This window comes from Diceros bicornis, chromosome 4 (assembly GCF_020826845.1).
Source record: "Diceros bicornis minor isolate mBicDic1 chromosome 4, mDicBic1.mat.cur, whole genome shotgun sequence".
Taxonomy (NCBI): Eukaryota; Metazoa; Chordata; class Mammalia; order Perissodactyla; family Rhinocerotidae; genus Diceros; species Diceros bicornis.
Window position 1 is genome coordinate 57,354,984 of NC_080743.1, and position 20,164 is coordinate 57,375,147.

Below are 20,164 nucleotides of genomic sequence, written 5' to 3' on the forward strand. Positions count from 1 at the left end.
GGGCCCGTCACACACTAGGCTGCCCATCTCAAGAATGCCAAAATCTTCATGTATAGGCCACACTGTGCCTGCAATCACAGGGAGGTGGGGCAACAGCCATGGGTCACGTAACTGAGGCCAAATGTGAAAGGCTGGCCCAGATCAATAGATGAGTCAGGGCTCAATGTATAAAACCCCGGGAGCTCCAGTGCTCCTCACATAGCCAGCATCTCCTCTCCTCACTCACCCTTCCTGGTGCTTTGGGTAAGTGTGGGTTCTCCTGGCTCTCATCTTCCCAGCTGGTCTTGCCCAGGCCTGCACAGACTAGGTGGACCAGGGGACGATGGACAGGCAAGGCCTCTCTGCCCTTTAGGTGCTACTGGATCTCTGCCTTCCCAACTGCATTCATGTTTAGAGGGAATTCAGGCAGGAAAGAGAGGAGGGCTGAGCTGCTGCTGTGCAGATGGGGTTTCTGGTCTTCTGACCAGAATGGAAACTCCACAAAACTAACTCATGTCTCTCCCACACCCCTCTAGGGGCAGGCCTGGTGCTGAGCACAGAGGGGCACTCTGCGGAGACTGTCCCAGGCAGCCTGTGAATGGGCTGGAGGGACCTCATGAACCTGTCAGGAAGAGAAGTTGAGCCTACTCTCAGAGAGGAGGGAGAATGACTTAGAGAATGCTACAGATGACAGAGATTTTAGGAGCCACAGGAACTCAATGCCTGTTTTACAGAGGGAGGTGTTCTGAGAGGGAAATCATGTGAGATGCTGGGACACAGGTTCCTTCCTACTAGTTATAGTCCCCTCGACCAAGCTTGGACTTAAGCAAATAGTAAAGGCAGTGGCTGATGTCTTCTGGTTAGAGATACTGGTCCAAAGGACCATCGGAGTCCACACAGGACCACGGGGGAGTCTGCCTTTTCTGATAACTGACCCAGGATCATGGCTGAGCTCAGTGAGATAGACCAAGAGTTTGAACTAAAGACTTTCACAGAGAACGAGGTGCAACAGCCCTCTGACATTCCAACAAACCTCCGTCTGTTGTGCCGGGGATGGGTAAAATCCCCCACCCTAGGTGGAGGTTTGTGCAATTTTCTATTTGCATCAGAGAATCAGTGCTGGAGAAGACCTGAGAGATGAAGCGCTCCAACCCTCTCATTTTGCAGGAAGTGAGAAGACAGGTGGGAGTGTGGGTCATTTGCCCGAAAATCATACAGCAGAGGCCAGAGGCAGAGCTAGGAGAGAGAAATGGGCAACACTGCGGGCTATGTAAAGCTTGGTAAAGACTTTCGGCCAGGGGACGCAACTTTTTTCTAAAAGCACAATCCTAGGAGTCCCAGCTGAGAGCTCTGCGGGATCTGAGCAGAGAGAGCCTCGAGCCTGGCCCAGGAGGTGCTGCTCCAGGATGATGGGTGTTGCCATGGGTGCAGCTGCCTCTTCCCTGCATCCTCCTGCCGCTGGTCCAGTGGTGCTCTCTGCTCTCTTTCCAGGGTTCCTTCCCTCCTTAGACAAGATGTCTTACCAGAAAAAGCAGCCCACTCCTCAGCCCCCAGTGGGCTGCGGAAAGACCTCCGGCGGCGGCGGCGGCGGCGGCGGTGGCTCTGGCGGCTGCGGCGGCTCCTACTCCAGTGGCGGCGTTTCCTCCGGGGGCGTTTCCTCCGGGGGCTGCAGTGGCTACTACTACGGCGGCGGCGGCGGCGGCGGCGGCAGCTCAGGCCAGCAGGTCCAGTGCCAGAGCTACGGAGGCGTCTCTAGCGGCGGCTCCTCCGGGGGCGGCTCCGGCTGCGGCGGCGGCTCCTCCGGGGGCAGCTACTCCGGCGGCGGCTCCAGCTGCGGCGGGGGCTCCTCTGGCGGCGGCTCCGGCTTCTTCTCCTCGAAGCAGCCCACCCAGACCTCCTGCGTGCCCCAGCCGAGTTGCGGAGGGGGGTCGTCTGGCGGCGGCGGCTGCGGTGGCGGCTCCTCCGGGGGCGGCGGCGGCTGCTTCCCCATTGGCGGGGGCGGCGGCGGCGGCTCTGGCTGCGGCGGTGGCTCCTCCGGGGGCAGCTCCGGTAGTGGCAAGGACGTCCCAGTCTGCCACCAGACCCAGCAGAAGCAGGCACCTACCTGGCCAAGCAAGTAAGGCCCCCTGGACGCCACGGAGGCGAAGGAGCTGGAGGTGTTCTCCGTGGGTGCCGATGGGGTCCCATGATACTGCCCTGAGGTTTCCATATCCTTCATGTCTTAACCCACCTAGAAGAGGCCATTGAGCCCTCAGGCTGCATCTTGTTCTGCAGTTCTTCTTCTTGGTTTCTGTACAACTGCCTCCCAACCCCAATGCCTCCTCAGTCAATAAATTTGCAATTCATGAGAATTCATGGGTCTCCAGGAATCTTTGTAGCTTCCAAGTTCGTACGTTCCATTCCATTCCTCTCCTTTCCTCCATTCACTTATCCACACTTAACGTTCACTCCACAAATATATTTATTCTATTGGAGGGAAGGTGGGTAGATACTTGGGAGTCACCAGGGGAGGGAGGAATGGCTGCCAACGGGTGATTAAAGATGTGAAGTCTCTGGTTTATGGCTTAAGACCTTGTGGGGATCCTAAAACACAAAGATCTTGGAAAGAGACTCCAATAAACAGCGCCCCGAGGGTTGAGTAGCCACCACAGGTCTCCTCATTGAGCTCAATGCTTTTTTAAGACAGGGATGCCCTGGGAAGTTGCTATCTTGTTGCTATGCGCAAGGTCGGAAAGAAAGGTGGCTGCACATTAGGAGCACCAGCTTATGCTACCCAGACTCACAGAAGAAGGAATAATTATATCTGATGTTTATGAGCCTCTACAGTGTGTAGGATTCCTCTACAGAGGAAGTAGAGGAGCTATTTCCTGCTCTCTTGAAGGAGTTTCACCAAACTTAGGAAAATACAGCATAAGAGCATGAATGTTAAACACCAGTACCTGAGAGGTCATGGGGAAACACAGGAAGCTTTCCAATTAACAAAGAAGCTCAGTTGCTCTGTTAATTGCATGATGTAGAAGATCAAGAGATGTAGAACATCAGCCCCATCAGGAATTTTCCAGGCCCCATTTCATATCCCCATTCTCCCAGCCCTAAGAAAATGCCGATTTATTGATTTACTCAAGGCAAAACACCAGCTACATCAAAAAGTCTCCCTACCCAGTCACTGCTGGAGACAAAAAGACAAACTATCCCTCCCCAGCTCTTCCATTTACAGGGTCACCACCGCCTTCGCTATTTTACAACAGTAACAAATGAAGATCAAAACAGGTCCAACTACTGCATTATTTTTATATGTTTTTTTTAAATGAAAATAGAACTTTTAATTCTGTACCAGAGGAGTATGTGCATTTCTCCTTATTGCTCCTGCTAAGTATAACTAAAATATCTGGACATAATATATAAAACAAACATAAGAAGAATCTAAAAAGTGGAGAGAAGAAGGCAGAGTAGCTAAAGTCCTCAGAATGTGAGAATTGACACAGTGGTAAGTTCCCCGGTTTTTCTTTTTGCCTCCTAAGTATCCCAAATTGGGCGCTAGAAAGTCTGCAACCAAGAAATGCCAACAGGTGCAGACAAAAAATAGCCCCAAGAAAATCTTGGGGAAACAGGTGACCTAGCAAGGCAGAAATCTTTTTGGACAATATCCACCCTACTTTAGCCAAACATCTTGGGGAAAAATGAATGGGAATACTGGACTTCCATCTGTTCTCAGTGTAGAGGTAATAGCTCCCGCACACATCTCACCAGTGCAGTATTATCAGAGGCCTGCTATAGTACAAATTTAAATAAGATCTGGAGTCTCATAATATAATACTAAAAATGTCCAGCACACAATCAAAAGTCACTCATCATACTAAGAACCAGGAAAATCTCAACCTGAATGAGAAAAGACACACTCTATATGATAACATGGAAATGATACAGATTTGGGGATTATCTGATAGGGATTTTAAAGAAGACATTATAAAAACGCTTCAACAGGAAATTATAAATACACTTGAAACAAATGAAAAAATAAAAAGTCTTGGCAAAGAAATAGAAGTTATAAGGAAGAATCAACTGGAAATTTTGGAACTAAAAAATATAATAACCACTTGTAGCACTGAATCTTAGAATTGAAAAATATAAAAACTCACTGAGTGGGCTCAACAGCAGAATGGAGATCACAGAGTAAAGAATCAGTGAACTCAAAAATAGATCAATAGAAATTATCCAATTTCAACAAAAGAAAGAAAATAGACTGAAAAAAAATAACAGAGCCTCAAGAATCTGTGGGACAGCAAGAGAACTAGCACTCATGTAATCGAGTCCCAGAAGGAGAGGAGAGTGTGGGACTGAAAAATATTAGAAGAAATAATCACTCAAAATTACCCAAATTTGGTGAAAGTCATAAACCTACAGATTCAAGATGCGTCAACCTCAAACAGGATAAACCTAAAGAAATCCACACCAATATACCACTCACAAAAATTAACTCAAAATAGATTAAATGCTTAAAACTTAAGACCTGAAACTGTAAGACTCCTAGAAGAAAATATGGGGGAAAACCTCCTTGACATTGGTCTTGGCAGCAATTTCCTGGATATAATAGCAAAAGCACAAGCAACAAAAGCAAAAATAAACAAGCAGGACTACATCAAACTGAAAAGCTTCTGCACAGCAAAAGAAACAATCAACAAAATAAAAAGGCAACCTACAAAATAGGAGAAAATATTTGCAAATTATATAACTGATAAGGGGTTAATATCCAAAACCTACAAAGAATTCATTCAACTCAATAACAAAAAAACTAATAATCCTATTTAAAAATGGGCAGGGGAACTGAACAGACATTTTTCCAAAGAAGATATACATAGCCAACAAGTACATGAAAAGGTGCTCAACATCGCTAATCATCAGGGAAATGCAAATCAAAACCACAATGAGATAACACCTCACACCTGTTAGATGATTTTCATCAAAAAGTCAAGAGATAACAAGTGTTGGTGAGGGTGTGGAGAAAAGGAAACCCTTGTGCACTGTTGGTGGGAACGTAAGTCGGTACAGTTATTATGGAAAACCATATGGAGATTCCTCAAAAAGTTAAAAATAGAACTGTCATATGATCCAGCAATTCCACTTCTGGGTATTTATCTGAAGAAAATGAAAACACTAACTTGAAAAGATATATGCACCCCCATGTTCATTGCAGCATTATTTTCAATAGCCAAGATATGGAAACAACCTAAATGTCCATTGATGAATAAATGATATATACACAATGGAATATTATTCAGCAATAAAAAAGAATAAAATCTTGCAATTTATGACAATATGGAAGGACCTTGAGGGCATTATGCTAAGTGAAATGCCAGACAGAGAAAGACAAATACCAGATAATCTCACTCATAAGGGGAATCTAAAAAAAAAAGAACAAAACAAGCTCATAAATACAGAGAACAGATTGGTGGTTGAGATGGGGGAGGTGAAATGAGTGAAGGGAGTCAAAAGGTACAAAATTCCAGTTATAAAATAAATAAGTTATGGGGATATAATGTATAGCATGGCAACTATAATTAATAATACTATATTGCATATTTGAAAGTTGCTAGGAGAGTAAATCTTAAAAGATGCATCACAAGAAAAAAAACTGTAACTATATACAGTGACAGATGTTAACTAGTCTTACTGTGGTGATCATTTTGCAATATATACAAATATCTAATCATTATGTTGTACACCTGAAACTAATATAATGTTGTATGCCAATTATACCTCAATAAAAAAATAAATAAATAAGTAAATAACTACCATCTGATCCACCAATCCCACTTCTGAGTGTATATCCCAAGGAATTGGCATCAGGATCTCTCAGAGATATCTGCACTCCAGTGTTGATTGCAGCATTACTAATAGCCAAGATATGGAAGTAACCTAAGAGTTCATCAACAGATGAATCCATAAGAAGATGTGGTATATATATACAATGGGATACTATTCAGCGGTGAGAAAGAAGGAAATCCTGCCATTTGCGACAACTTGGATGGACCTTGAGGGCATTATGTTAAGTGAAATAAGTCAGACAGAGCAAGACAAATACTGTGTGATATCACTTATATGTAGAATCTAGAAAAGACAAACTCAGAGAAACAGAGAGTAGAGTGGTGGTTATCAGGGGTTATAGGGTGGAGGAAATGGGAAGATGTTGATCAAGGGATATAACTTCCAGTTATAAAATTAACAAGTTTGGGGAATCTAATGTACAGCATGGTGATTATAGCTAATAATACTGTCATATACTCAAATGTTACTAACAGAGTAAATCTTAAATGTTCTCATCATAAAAAAGAAATGGTAACTACATGACAGGATGGAGGTAGTAGCTAATGTTACGGTGGTGATCATTTTGCAATTTATAAATGTATCAAATCAACACATTGTGCACCTTAAACTTACACAATATTATGTGTCAATTACATCTCAATAAAGCTGGGGGAAAAAAACATATAATAAAGATGTTAATAATACTTATACATCAAAAGAAAAGAAAAGAAATCCACACCAAGAAACATCATAAGCAAACTTCTGAAAACTAAAGACAAAGAAAAAAATCTTGAAAGCAAGTGGAGAGAAATGACACATCACCTATAGGGAAACTGTGATTTGAATGACAGCAAATTTCTCATCAGAAACCTTGAAGGCCAGAAAGAAGTGGCATAGCATCTTTCAAGTACTGAAAGAAAAGAACCTTCAACTTAGAATTCTATATCCAGTGAAAATATTCTTCAGGAATGTAAATGAAATAAAGATAGTCTCAGATGAAAGAAAACTAAGAAAATCTTTTGCCAGCAGATCTATCCTAAAAGAATGGCTAATGGAAGTTCTTCACACAAAAAGGAAATGATGAAAGAAGACATCTTCAAACTCAGGAATAAAGAACAATATAAAGTATAAAATTATGGGTCTATATAAGACAGTATCTTTCTTCTCTCAAGTTTTCTAAAATTATATTTGACAGTTGAAGAAACAACCATAAGGTTGATGCAGTTCTCAATGTAGGTAAAGGAAATGTTTAAGACAATTATATTATAAATGGGAAGAGTAAAGGACCTAAATGGAGATAAGGTCTACATTTCACTCAGAGATAAAATTTAAATACCCATAGACTGTGGTAAGCTATGTATATATAATACCATATCTACAGCAACCACTAAAAAAAAAAACTATATAAAGAGACACACACAAACACAATATAGATAAATCAAAACAAAATTCTAAAAACAAAAGTACATTTTTATTGTAGCATAGCATACAGTTATACAAGTGCACAAAATACAAGCAACAGATCAATTAATTTTTACCAAGTGAACTCATCCCAATAACTAAACCTCAGAAGACTTCTTTACTCCCCTCCCAGTCATTAGCTCCCTGAAGGTAACATTATTCTGACTTCTATTATCATGGATTAATATTTTGCTTATTTTTGAAGGTTATATAAATATAATCATGTGTTATATATTTTTTGTGTCTGGCTTTTTTTGCTCAGTATTATGTTTGTGAAATTCATTCACATGTTTGCTTTGAGGAGTATCTTTTTATTTTTCATAGTCATATAGTTTACCATGTATAGATATATCATACTTTGTCTTTTTTGCTGTTGACTGACATTTGGGTTGTTGTTTCCAGTTTTTTGCTCTCACAAGATTTGTACATGTTTGGCTTTGATGGACACTGTCAGTTTTCCAAAGTGCTGCATCAGATCGTGATTTCTGATGGTGACGGTTTGCGTCTCACCAACACTTGGTTTTGTCTCCTTTTGTTATAGCCCTGAGACTCTCGGAGTCAATGACCATAGTCAGCTTTCTGCAAATCAAATTTTAATATGTTGTGTTCTCATTATCACTCGTTACAAAATATTTAAATATCTTTTGTGATTTTTTTTTCCTTAACCCAGGAATTATTAGGAGTGTATGACCTAATTTCTAAAGATTTGGGGATTTTCTAGATATCTTAATGTTATTAATTTCTAATTTAATTTCACTGTGGTCTGAGAACACATTCTGTATGATTTCAATCCTTAAAAATTTATACATAGAGATGTTTTATGGCCCAGCATATAATCTATCTTGACGAATGTTTCACATGCATTTAAAAATTCTTTTAAAAGAATTTATAGTTCTTGGATGTTTAAGTCAAGTTGATTATTGGTTAATAGTGTTGTTCAATTTTTCTGAGTCTTTACTGATTTTTGCCTCCTAGTTCTATCAATTACTGAGAGATGGATGTTGAAATCACTAACTGTGATTGTTATTAGGTACATATTCATTTAAAATTGCTATATGTTCCAGATGAAACATTATGAAATATTTCCCTTTATCTATCATAATTTCTTGTCTTGAAGTCCACTTTTTCTGATAGTAATACAGTCACTCCAGTTTTCTTATGCTTGCTCTTTGCATAGTATGTCTTTTCTCATATTATTACTGTCCATCTCTCTGCATTTTTATATTTAAAATGCATCCCTTATAAATATCATATAGTAGGGTCACGTTTTTTAAGCCAGTCTGAGAATCTCTGCTTATGATTGTTCCCCTGAATATAACATGTCCCCTTTCTTTGATTGAGTTTTAAATTTTTTCTCTTCATCTTTGATTTTCAGTAGTTTAACTAAAATAGGCCTAGGTATGGTCTCCATTGTATTTATTCTGATTGGCATTCTCTGAAGTTCTTTTATTTATGGTTTGGTGTGTTTCATTAGTTTTAGCGTTTTTTTAACATTATCTCCTGGAAGATTTATTCTATCTCTTCTTCCCTGCCTCTTTTCCTTTCTTTCTGGAACTCTAATTACACATTTGTTAGATAATTTGATATCGTCCCACAAGCCTTAGACGCTGTTCTGTTTTATTCATTCTCTCTTCCTCTCCTGTTTCAGTTTGGGTAACTTCTATTTACCTTTCTTCAAATTTACTGATTCTTCTGCTGAGTTCAGACTTCAGGGAAGCTGACCCAATGAGTTTTTCACTTGACATACCATACTTTTTATTTAGAGACTGTCCATTTAGTTCTTTTGTAAGGTGTCCATTTCATTCCTGAGATTCCACATCAGATTACCTATTTTGACCATTTTTCCTATATTGTTAACTGTTTTAAAGTTTGATTTGCCTTTTTTTGGGAGGGGAATACATTTAGTAATGTTGAGAGTTTGGGTTCTACTTTCTCCCTCTAGAAAACTTGATTTTTGTTCTGGCAGGCAGTGTTATTACTAGCAGATCACCTTAATCCTGTGGAACTCTTCCCTGTGTTGTAGTTCTTTCTTTATGGGGAAAATATATCCACATTTTGGTTTTCTTTTTAAAAATTGTTAAATATCTCATTTATTCAAAGAATATATATTGTAGAGTTATAGTCTAAAAATAATATAAAATGAATACCTCAACACTTAAGCTCTACTCAGCACACATTTTGAGAAACAGATAATTACCAGTCGTTTAGAAGCCTATTGGTTGCCTCTTCCCAGTCACAACCTCCAATCTCACCTTACCCTGAATTTGTGAAAATCGTTTACTTGTTTTACAATATAGGTACATATATCTAAATCATATATTGCTTCATTTTGACCACATTTTTATGTTTATGTAAATGGATTCATACTTTATGTTATCTTCTATGATATGCTTATCACACTCAACATTAAGTTTTTGAGATTCATCAATTTTGAAACATAAAACTATTGTTCATTAATTTTCACTGCTGTATAGTATTTTCCTTGTGACTATAGTACACTATATTTCTTCATTATACTGTTGGTGATATTAAATAGTTTTCAGGTTTTACAATGCAACTATGAACATTTTTGTACATATTTCTTTGTGCACATGTGCAAGAATTTCCATGGAATTAGCGGAATTGCCAGATTCTAGGCTGTGCACATCTTTAATTTTACTAAGTTGCCAATGCCATTTATTTTTCAAAGTGGTTGTTACAATTCATATCCTCACTAGCGCTATGTAAGAGTTCCTATTCCTCCACATCCTAACCAGTACTTGGTGTTGTCAGACATTTTAATTTTTACTAATTTGCAGATCTCTTATTGTCATTTTAACTTGAACTTTGGGTTTATTCTGCTGTTCCTTTTTATATTTTTTAAATTATATAGTTAGCTCAATTATCACCGTGATCACTAATGAGACTAAGCATTTTTCATACATTTATTGGACAGTCATGTTTTCTCTATCACAAAATGTCTGTTCACACATTTTGCCATTTTTCTATTAGGTTGACTATCTTTTTCTAGTTGAATGTTAATTCTCAATATATCATGGAGAGTAATCCTTCATCAGTTATGTGCATTGCAAATGTTTCTCCTTGTTTCTGGCTTATCTTTTCTGGCTTTATGGTATTCATAATTTTTTGAATTCACAGCAGGTAGGCTATATCTACCGAAAGTGAATATGACTCAGTCTTGAAAACAAAAAGGAGCCCCTTTCTCTTTCAAACACTCTGATTCATCAGATCAGGACCAAGAATGGGTAAGTGTGCTGCCTGGAGTCCATTCACAAGCTTCCAATTTTAAGTTTAACAAATTTTCTAATATCTCTTCCAAATTCTAAAATTTCATAAGATTCTTTTGAGTTTTCTGTATAGACAGCTATATATTTTGTGATTTGTGTCAGTTTTGTTTATTCCTTTTCCATCATTATGATTTGAATTTCTTTTTCTTGTCTTATTGCACTGGTTGAATGTATAGTAATGGGGGCATCTCTGGCTCATTTCTCATTTTTAAAAGAATGTGTTTAACACTATATTATTGAGTATAATGGTTGCTCTGGATTTTTCATACACACCAATTTTAAAATTTCCTTCTTTTACTAGGTTGCTAAGAGTTCTTATATAGTCATTGAAAATTGAGGTGATTCCACAGATTTTCTTCCTTAACCTATTAATCGAATAAATTAGATTAATAGGGGTTTTTTCATGTTGAATCACCTTTCCACTCCTGGAGTAAACATCAAGTTATTGCATATTGTTTTTATGTATTTCTGGATTTAGGTTACTAATAATTTTGTTTGGGGTTTGCATCTATATACATAGGAGGGAGGAGAGGTTTGCAATTTTTCTTTATTTTACTGTCCATCTCTGGTTTTGGTGTCAAGGATAATCTAGCTTAACAAAATAAATTGGCATATGAACTCTTCTTTTTACACTCTCTAAGAATTTTTATACATCTAGGAAAATCTATTTCTGGAATTCTAGTAGAACTTGCAGGTAAAACTGAGCTTGATGTTTTGTTTCATGGGAAGATTTTAAATTCTTCATGGTTATATAATCATTCAGATTTTCTGTTCTCAATTCTGCTTTGAATATTTACACTTTTCTTAGAACATTGTTTGTTTTTATATTTATTGACATAAATTTGTTCATAATATCCACTTATCTTTTTAATCTTTCCTGCATCTTTAATATATCTCCTTTTCATTCCTAATAGTATTATTTATGCTTTTCCTCTCTTTTATATATCTTACTAGATATTAGTCTATTTTATTAGTCATTTCAAAGAACCAACTTTAGACTTTTTTAGATCTTCTCTGATATCTTTGTTCTTTTTTTAAAATAACTTTTATATTGCTTTTTTTGTTTATTTATTTTTTGAAGAAGATTAGCCCTGAGCTAACATTTGTTGCCAATCTTCCTCTTTTTCTTTTTTTTCTTTTTTTCTCCCCAAAGCCCCAGTACATAATTGTATATCTTAGTTGCAGGTCCTTCTACTTCTTCTATATGGGATGCCAACACAGCATGGCTTGATGAGTGCTGAGTAGGTCCGCACCCAGGATCCAAACCAGCAAACCCCAGGCCACAGAAGCAGCACACATGAACTTCACCACCACGCCACTGGGCCGGCCCCCCTGTTTATTTATTTCATTAATTTTTGTTCTCTTTATCATTTACCTTCTACTTCCTTTAGGTTTATTCTACTGTCTTTTTCAGACTTCTTAAGTTATACATTTAGCTTAATTATTTTCAGTCTTACTTGTTTCCTAATGTAACCATTTAAGGCTGTATATTTCCCTCCAAAAACCGCCTTGTAGACAAACTGCTATCTCGGAAAGCATTTTGGAGTTTTACTCTATCCTGGGAGTGCTGAATTTTTTTGTGTGTAGGCACAGATATTTTTATTGTTCTACTGAAAATCCAACGGGTCCATTCAAGCTGAAAATTCATCTCTTTCTTCAGCTCAAGAAAATTTTCTTCTATTAGATCTTTATTTAGTTGTCCTAACTTTCATGCCTCTAGAAAGTTCTATGAAACAGATATTAAACTTTCTTGATCTTTTCTATCTCCAAATCTATTATTATTTATCTCAAATTTTCGATCTTTTTTTATTATAATTTATACATACAAGAGAATGTCACAAGTGTGTTTTACAGTTCTGTGAATAATAGAAGAATGGGTGGGCTACCTTTTTCTGGGAGGCAGACGCACTCCTTGCTCTGCAACTCTATTCCCTATCCCATGAGGACTCAGCCTCCTCTAGCCTCCAATCTTCCCCAACCCAGAGGCTTTTTCAACTTTCTTCTGATCCCACAACTCTGCTGTTTTCCCTGTCAGGTGTCCTTTGCCCTCTTGGCCTCTAACTCCCATTGACCTTGAAGTTCCCCAATTCTGAGGCACCTGGGAAATCCCCAGGTCTTGGCCTCAGGTCTCCAAATCTCACCAGTCATTTGCTACCCCACAAATCTGAACCCCTATCCCAAATTTGACCTGTGAGTCCTCAGACTCACTCTGGCCATCAGAGTAGCTTTCGCCAGATCACCTCCTAAGTCTCAAACTCCAAATCCATCCTCCACCATCACCATAAAATGAGATTCCAGATTCCGAGCTTACCACATCCAGACCCCACCCCACTGACCACTAGATCTGCTATGATATAGACTCAGCTCCAATGTCTGGTCCCATGCTTCCAGATTTCAGCCCTAGTCCTTGCAATCCCACTGCTCAGCTCCCAAATTCTAGGCCTCAGCTTTCAGACCTTCAAAGTCCTGAGTCCCATCCCAGGTGCATACCCTCAAATACAAATCTTCATTTAGGAGGCACCTTCCCTTTCCTACCTTGATCTTCATCTTTTCCAATGGACCCTAAATTTGCTGCTTATTGCTACCCTCCTCTACAGCTCTCATTCCCTCCTCCAAGAGCCTTCACATTTCAGATGCATTACTGTGACTCTCAGGCCATGATTCTTCCATCTCTTGTCTTGTCCCCAAGCCTCTTCACCCTCTGCTGTGAGCCTCCAACTCCTTGTTGCCTTACCACCCCACTCATGCCTCCACCCCCACCATGGGCACTGCCCCTCACATCTTTGGCCTGAAAGACACCATGGAGAAGGCAGGAGGGTCCCCAGGGCAGAGATAATACAAGGATACCAAGTGGCTTCTAGGGGTCTCCAAGGCCTCTTTCAAAAATAACGTGGAGTAGTTCCTCTGTCCTTACCTGCCCCTCCTCATGTATGAAAAAATTCAGTGCAGGCTGATGGCTTTGTAGAAACCAGGTACTCTCAGGCCTCCCCTGGGCCAGTGGCATCTCCCTGAGTAGATTCATTCAGGTGGCCACGGAAAGGAGCTATACTACCCAGAAGGAGATGTTCTCAGTGGCTGAGTTGGCATGCTGGCCCGACAGTTGCTGGGCTGCCAGGATGAGATCCTCTGCAGATGACTAGGTGTTCCCAACAGGGACCATATATGCAGCACCTCATCACTGGCCACCCTAGGGAAAGAATTGTTGGGTCATAGTGTATGCATATATATTCATTTCCTAAGGTTGCTGTAACAAATTACCACAAACAGCGTGGCTTAAAACAACATAAATTTATTTTCTCACAGTTTGGAGATGAGAAGTCCAAAATCGAGGTGTTGGTGGGGCCATGCTCACTCAGAAGTCTCTAAAGTGAATCTTTCCTTGCCTCTCCCAGCTTCTGGTAGTGTAACTCCAATCTCTGTTTCCATCTTCACGTGGCTGACTTCCATCTCGATGTCTCTATCTTCTCTTTTTATCAGGACACCAGTCATATTGGATGACAGCCAATGACCTCATCTTAACTTAATTACATCTGCAAAGACTCTGCTTCCAAAGAAGGTCACATTCACAGGTACCAGAGTTTAGGACTTCAACATATCTTTTTAGGGGGACACAATTCAACTCATAACAGCATATTAGCATAACAACTTTTGTAGAAACTGTCAAACAGTTTTCCAAAGTGGTTCTACACTCTCACTAACAGCTATGAAATTTTTAGTTTCTCCACATTTTTGCCAACATCCCTCACAAAAATTAGCTTTTTTCTTTTTTTTTCATTTTAGCCATTCTGCTTATGGTGTAGTAATATCTCATTGTAGTTTTAATTTACGTCTTTCTGATGAAAAATGAAGTTAAGCCTATTCCCATATATGTATTAGATATCTGGATGTCCTTCTTTGTGACATGTATGTTCTAATCTTTTGCCCATTCTTCTATTGAATTGTCTTTTTCCTATTGATTTATAAGAATTTTTAAGCTTAATTTAACATAAATAAGCATTGTGATTTTTTATTTCATGTCTGACAATTTTAGTATCTGCTATCTTTATGGGTCTAATTCTCCTGTCTCTGGTTTCTCCTCTTATTCATTGTGTCTTGTATATATCTGTGTCTTGTGATTTTTTTACTGTTTCTTGCTCAATTTACTAGGAGCTTTAATCTGTGGGAATTCTTTGAGACCTAGGGTGAAGTTGAGTTCCCCTAGAAAGAATTTATGCTTAGTTCTTCCAGTCTCCTGAGGGTACTATCAACATGCAATCATTTTAGATTTTTCACATCACATTGGTAGCATGCATTCAGACCACAAACACACGTGAATTATAGCTGTACTTACAAATTCTGAAAGGATTTTTTTTTCCTGACACTTACTGCCAATTTTTGATAAACAGACCCCTATTCTGTCCTCTTCTGCAGGATGGGTTTATTTCTTATTCACCCTTACACTGAGGGAGTAGCCCTTTGGTCTCTATGATGGTTAGTTTGATATGTGTCCTTGGCCAGGCCATAGTCCCAGTTATTTAATCAAACACTAATACATGTGTTGTTGTAAAGGTATTTTGTAGATGTAGTCGTCATCTACAGTCAGTTAACATTATTAACAGGAGATGACCCTCAGTAATGTGGTTGGGCCTCATCCAATCAGTTGAAGGCCTTAAGAGCAAAAACTGAGGTTTCCTGGGGAAGAATGAATTCTGCCTTAAGACCATAACATAGAAATCCTGCCTGAGTTTCCAGCCAGCTGGCCTGCCCTACAAATTTCAGACTCAAGACTGCAACTTCAACTTTTGCCTGAGTTGCCAGCCAGCCAGCCTGCCCTGTGGATTTCGTACTTGCCAGCACTGAAAATCACATGAGCCAATTCCTTAAAATAAATACTCTTTTCTCTCCTTCTCCTCCCCACCACCCCACCAATGGTCATCTTTCTCTGGAGAACCCTGACTGATACATCATGCTATTGTCAAAGCAGATGTTCAGAGCCTCCAGTGTGGAGCAGAAACCCTCAGAACAACAGCTAGCCTTGGTGCTCAACTTTCTCCCAGTTCCTGCTTTCGCTTGATTTTTAATATCCTACAGTCTTCTTGGTTTTGTACCAGTTCAGTAATATACTTCAATATGTTTTTTTAATTGCAACAAGCATTTTGTTTGGTTCAATTAGAAGGGTCACTCAGAGCATACAGTCTGACATACTGACAGATATGGAAGTCTATTGGATGCTGTTATGGATGTTAGGGAATCTGAGACTTAAAAGACTGACATCCCTAACTGTTCACCCAGGGCCTGCATATTTAACCACTAAGCATATTTCCTCTGGTTGAATAATTAACAATAACAAAAAAATATTCTGAGATGACTTTTTTCAGGATGAGTAGAAAGAAGAAAGAGGAGCACTAGATCTGTGGTCGGAGCAGATGGGTTCCAAATCAAGCTCTGCTGCTATTCTCAATGTCCTTATTAGTGACGAGTTACTACAGAGAGACCATGGCTGATACTTTTTAATGTTTGTTTACTGAATGACATGAGGACCTCAGGGGTTCCTGTGTATTAGAGAGGAAGAGTCCTGTAAAGTGAATATTCAAGAGATTTTATTCTTCTGGCCTTTCAAGGCAATACCAATTCTCATTTATTCATTTAGAAATTCAGTCTTCCCATTATTTAGTTAAAACAACTTCCTTTTTTGAACCAGTTCGTTTCCTGTTTTAAAGAACCTTTGAGCTCTCTCACTTCACCGATTGTTGGAGTCAGAGCTAAAGACTTTTAGAAAAACTTGGGCAAGAACTTGATTCTTAGACAACATGGCTGCTGGAGTTTTTCAATTCAGGAGAGTGGTTCACTTGAACATTCTTTCCGAATTGTGCTAATTCTACCCCACACATCTCTTCTGAAGCAATGGCCTCTGACTCCATCTGTTTTGCCCCCACTCTCTGCTGAAAGGAAAATATAATTCACTGACTATGGATAAAAGAGGGGTCACACACACATGCACATGTGCACACACATGCACACATTCACACAGCTGAAGTGTAGCCCTGTGGTCATTTTCTTTTCTTTTCCATGTTTATCCATTTGAATGCTTTTACCTTTTTGGCTACTCTTCTCTTGTTCTCTTGCCCTGTGTCCAGAGCTCTGATTTCATATACACAACAATGTGTTGACAATAATGACACAATTTACAAAGCAGCGTCATAGCTGCATCCTATTTGACTCTTCATTCCTGTGAGGTAGGCAGAGAGGAAATTATTGCCATTTTATAAATGAAGAAACTGAGGCCCTGAGTGGTTAAACTCCTCTATCTAAGGTTACTCCTCAGGGCTGGAGTCAGACCCAAAAGCTCCAACCCTCTCTAATGACAAGGTTGGTTCTCTTGGCAACTAGCCCCCATCCTCAGGTGCTTTCCAAAAGTCCCCTCATTAACATAACAAAAGACATGGACTTTGTGACTACTTAGTAGATAACTAGCATATATTTGATAAATGAATAAATAAAAACCTTCCCTAAATTCTGCAGCCAGACCCAGGAGAAGCAACACCAGATAGTTCCCTATAAAGCTTCTCCCTCTGCTCCTGAAAAAGCATTTGGAAGTGGTGAATTCCTTGTTGCTGGGAATTTTAAAAAGGGCCAAATGGTCCTTTGATGGACTGGCAGTTAAATAGGAGGTAGAATTAAGTATGTGGAAATGTCATATATATTTATACATATTTGTAAAACTGTCAGATCTACCAGAGAGTCAGTGTGATGTGACAGAAAGAGCCCAAGATGTGCAGTAAAATAACTGGATTTGGGGACCCAGGGTTTGCAAGGCTGTGTGACCTTGGACAGACCACTCAACCTATCTGAGTCTCTATAAAATGGGGGCAATATAGTCCAGCTCACATGGCCACTGTGGAGGTCACATATAAATCCCCATTTAGATGGAAAGAAGTCAATGCTGCTGCTTTATAATCTCAACCTACCCAAGAGTCTCTGAGTCAGACTGTCCGAGTGTCACCTACATCCCACACTTGGTGAGCACAGGAAGACTCGCCCACCCCCTGCTGGTGAGCAGCAGCACTGCACCTTACCCACGTCATTTGGAGTGTCAACAAATAAGAGACATAAACTGCAAGAGAAGCAAAAAGTTCATTTGGAGTCTCAAGAATTGCAATTAGGGAGACATAGATTTGCGTAGAAATTCAAATGTGCTCTGATTACAGGAGAGGGGCTCAGGGTTTTTATGGGAAAAAGGGAGGAAGATGAAGTGAGTTGTATGAAGGAAGAATTCCTTGGTGCTAGATGAGGTGAGGTTAGCTTTGTACTTCATAGATGGGCTTGAGATTCAGTCATCAGGCCAAAGACTAGACTTGTACTCCATTGACTGGTTAGCATTGATTTAGTCATCAGCAAAGGCCAGTTTCATCCGTCCTTATAAACAGGATATTCTTGTCCTTACTGACTTCTTGAAATGTTGGCGGTTTGTTCCGGTTTGGATGTGACGGGGTTCAGGGCAGGCCACCCCAAGATGTGCCACTCTGGTCTGCCGATTATTTTGAGGCTCAGAAGACTCTGAAAGAAACTTTAACCCCTCCCCCAACTGCCTAAAAAGATTTAAGATAGAAGGCCTGTCCCCAAGACAGGTCATCACCATAGATAACTCTGGGTAAGGATAGACTGGGAGGGTCCTTGCTAAGCCCATTCTTATCAAAGCTCTGTTTACCAAAAATTTACATTTGTAAGGTAAATCTCCATTTGTAAATGTATCTCCTTCTCTGTACTGGGAAGAAGGGGGGATGACCTCATCTCTAGAAACTTATCAATGCAGAAGGCTAGGCCTTAAATCTACATAATAACCTTACTCTTGTTTACAGTGCCTTTCTGGTAATCTCCCATAATTGACTCCCCCCACTCCCAACATTCTCCTTTGTCTTTAGATAGTATTTAAGATAAGAACCTCCACCATTTTGTCAAGTTACTCAGTTTCTCTGGTTTCTCCCGTGTATCCATGTTATGAAGCTTTGTTTGATTTTCTCCTGCTATTTGGTCTCACTTCAATTTAATTTGTAGCCCAGCCAGAAAGGATTCAGAGTGGGTAGAGGATAGGTCTTCCTCTCCTTCAGAAGATAAAGAAAACAAGACGTGCAAGGCAATTCCTCTGAAATGGCTGCTCCAGCTCTATTTTTTTGTTGTTGAGGGAGATTAGCCCTGAGCTAACATCTGTTGCCAATTCTCCTCTTTTTGCTGAGGACGATTGGCCCTGGGCTAACATCTCTGCCCATCTTCCTCTACTTTATATACGGGATGCCTGCCACAGCATGGCTTGATATGTGGTGCATAGGTCCGTGCCCAGGATTCGAACCTGTAAACCCTGGGCTGCCAAAGCGGAGTGCACAAACTTAACCACTATGCCACCAGGCAGGCCCTGCTCTGGCTCTATTCTAATATGGCTCTACTCATGTCATCTTTCACAGAAGTCTTTCCAACCCAAAGGTTTGAGGTTTCCTTCCCATTCTAGCAAGCGTTTGCCTCATTCACTCTCAGTGCTGTACAGGTAGCCTTATGGGACAAGAGCTCACTGGCTCCATCATAGTTTCCACAAAAGATGGGTGGAGTGTCCCTGTGTCCCTTATGGACATTAGACTAGAGGAAAGTACACTGGTTTTGAAATCAGACAGGCTTGAGTTTGCAGACCCTACTCTGTGCCCTGACCAGCTGCGCCATCTTGGGCTTCTAACTGGCATTTATTTTGAGCGGCTTGGTTCTCACCTTTCTGAAGCTACTTGACATTTTAAGAAAATACCAAAATACTGAGAGAAATAAAATACGTTAGCTGAGACCAACAAACAATTTCATATTACTAAAAAGATTGTCACGCCATCCTTGTGGAAAACAGAATGAATTTCCCATAGCAATCTTGTAGGTACAGGTGAAGAAATTGAGGTTCAGAGAGATTAGTTAATCTATCCAAAGGCACCATCTTTACTTTTATATCTAATGTTATTGTTGTTTATTTTAGTGGTGATGATCACCTTAAACTCAAGGAAAAACCCATTATGGTAGAGGAAGGATGGGTACGTGAAGGGATAGGGGGTAGAAGGAGAAATCAGTAATTTCCCATGGAAGAAAGCAATTCTGCTTCAAGGAACTCCCAGCAGAGACTCCCGGATCCCCTGCTGGGGTCTAACTCAGCCTGAGCCCCACCCTCTAAGGATCATCCCAGCAATTTTAACCTGAGGGCGTCCCTTTGATCCTATTCATGGTGAAATTCATCTCTCACTTTCCTGCTCACTCACAAAAGCTATTAAGCAACTATCACACTCAGGAACCAGGCTAGACACTGGAACACAAAGACGGATGGCACACAGGTCCTAGCCCTCCTGGAGCCCAAGTTCTAGTGGAGAGACAAACAGATAAACCAACAATGCTGTTAGTTCGTTAACCAGGCCACAAACATTTATTGATCCCCTGGGAGTTGAGGATACATCTCAAAATAAGACTGAACATCAGCCTCCTCAAAGCTCACAACCCTGCAAGTGACATAGAGAAATAAGCCAAAATCCCAACACAGCGAGAAAAGCAAGAGTTCCCAGGGTCTCAAATTAGGATCTCTGTCTTGGTGGATTAAGGAGGGATAAACAGAAGATGTGATATTTGTGCTGGGTTTT

General features: G+C 40.1%; 1 protein-coding gene across 1 annotated transcript; it reads left to right on the top strand.

Moving 5' to 3' along the window:
- Window positions 1-1,493: 1,493 nt before the first annotated feature.
- Window positions 1,494-2,099, top strand: LORICRIN (loricrin cornified envelope precursor protein). The gene has a single exon (XM_058536426.1). The coding sequence runs from the start codon at window positions 1,494-1,496 to the stop codon at window positions 2,097-2,099; it is 606 nt and encodes a 201-aa protein (XP_058392409.1).
- The last annotated feature ends 18,065 nt before the right edge of the window (window positions 2,100-20,164 follow it).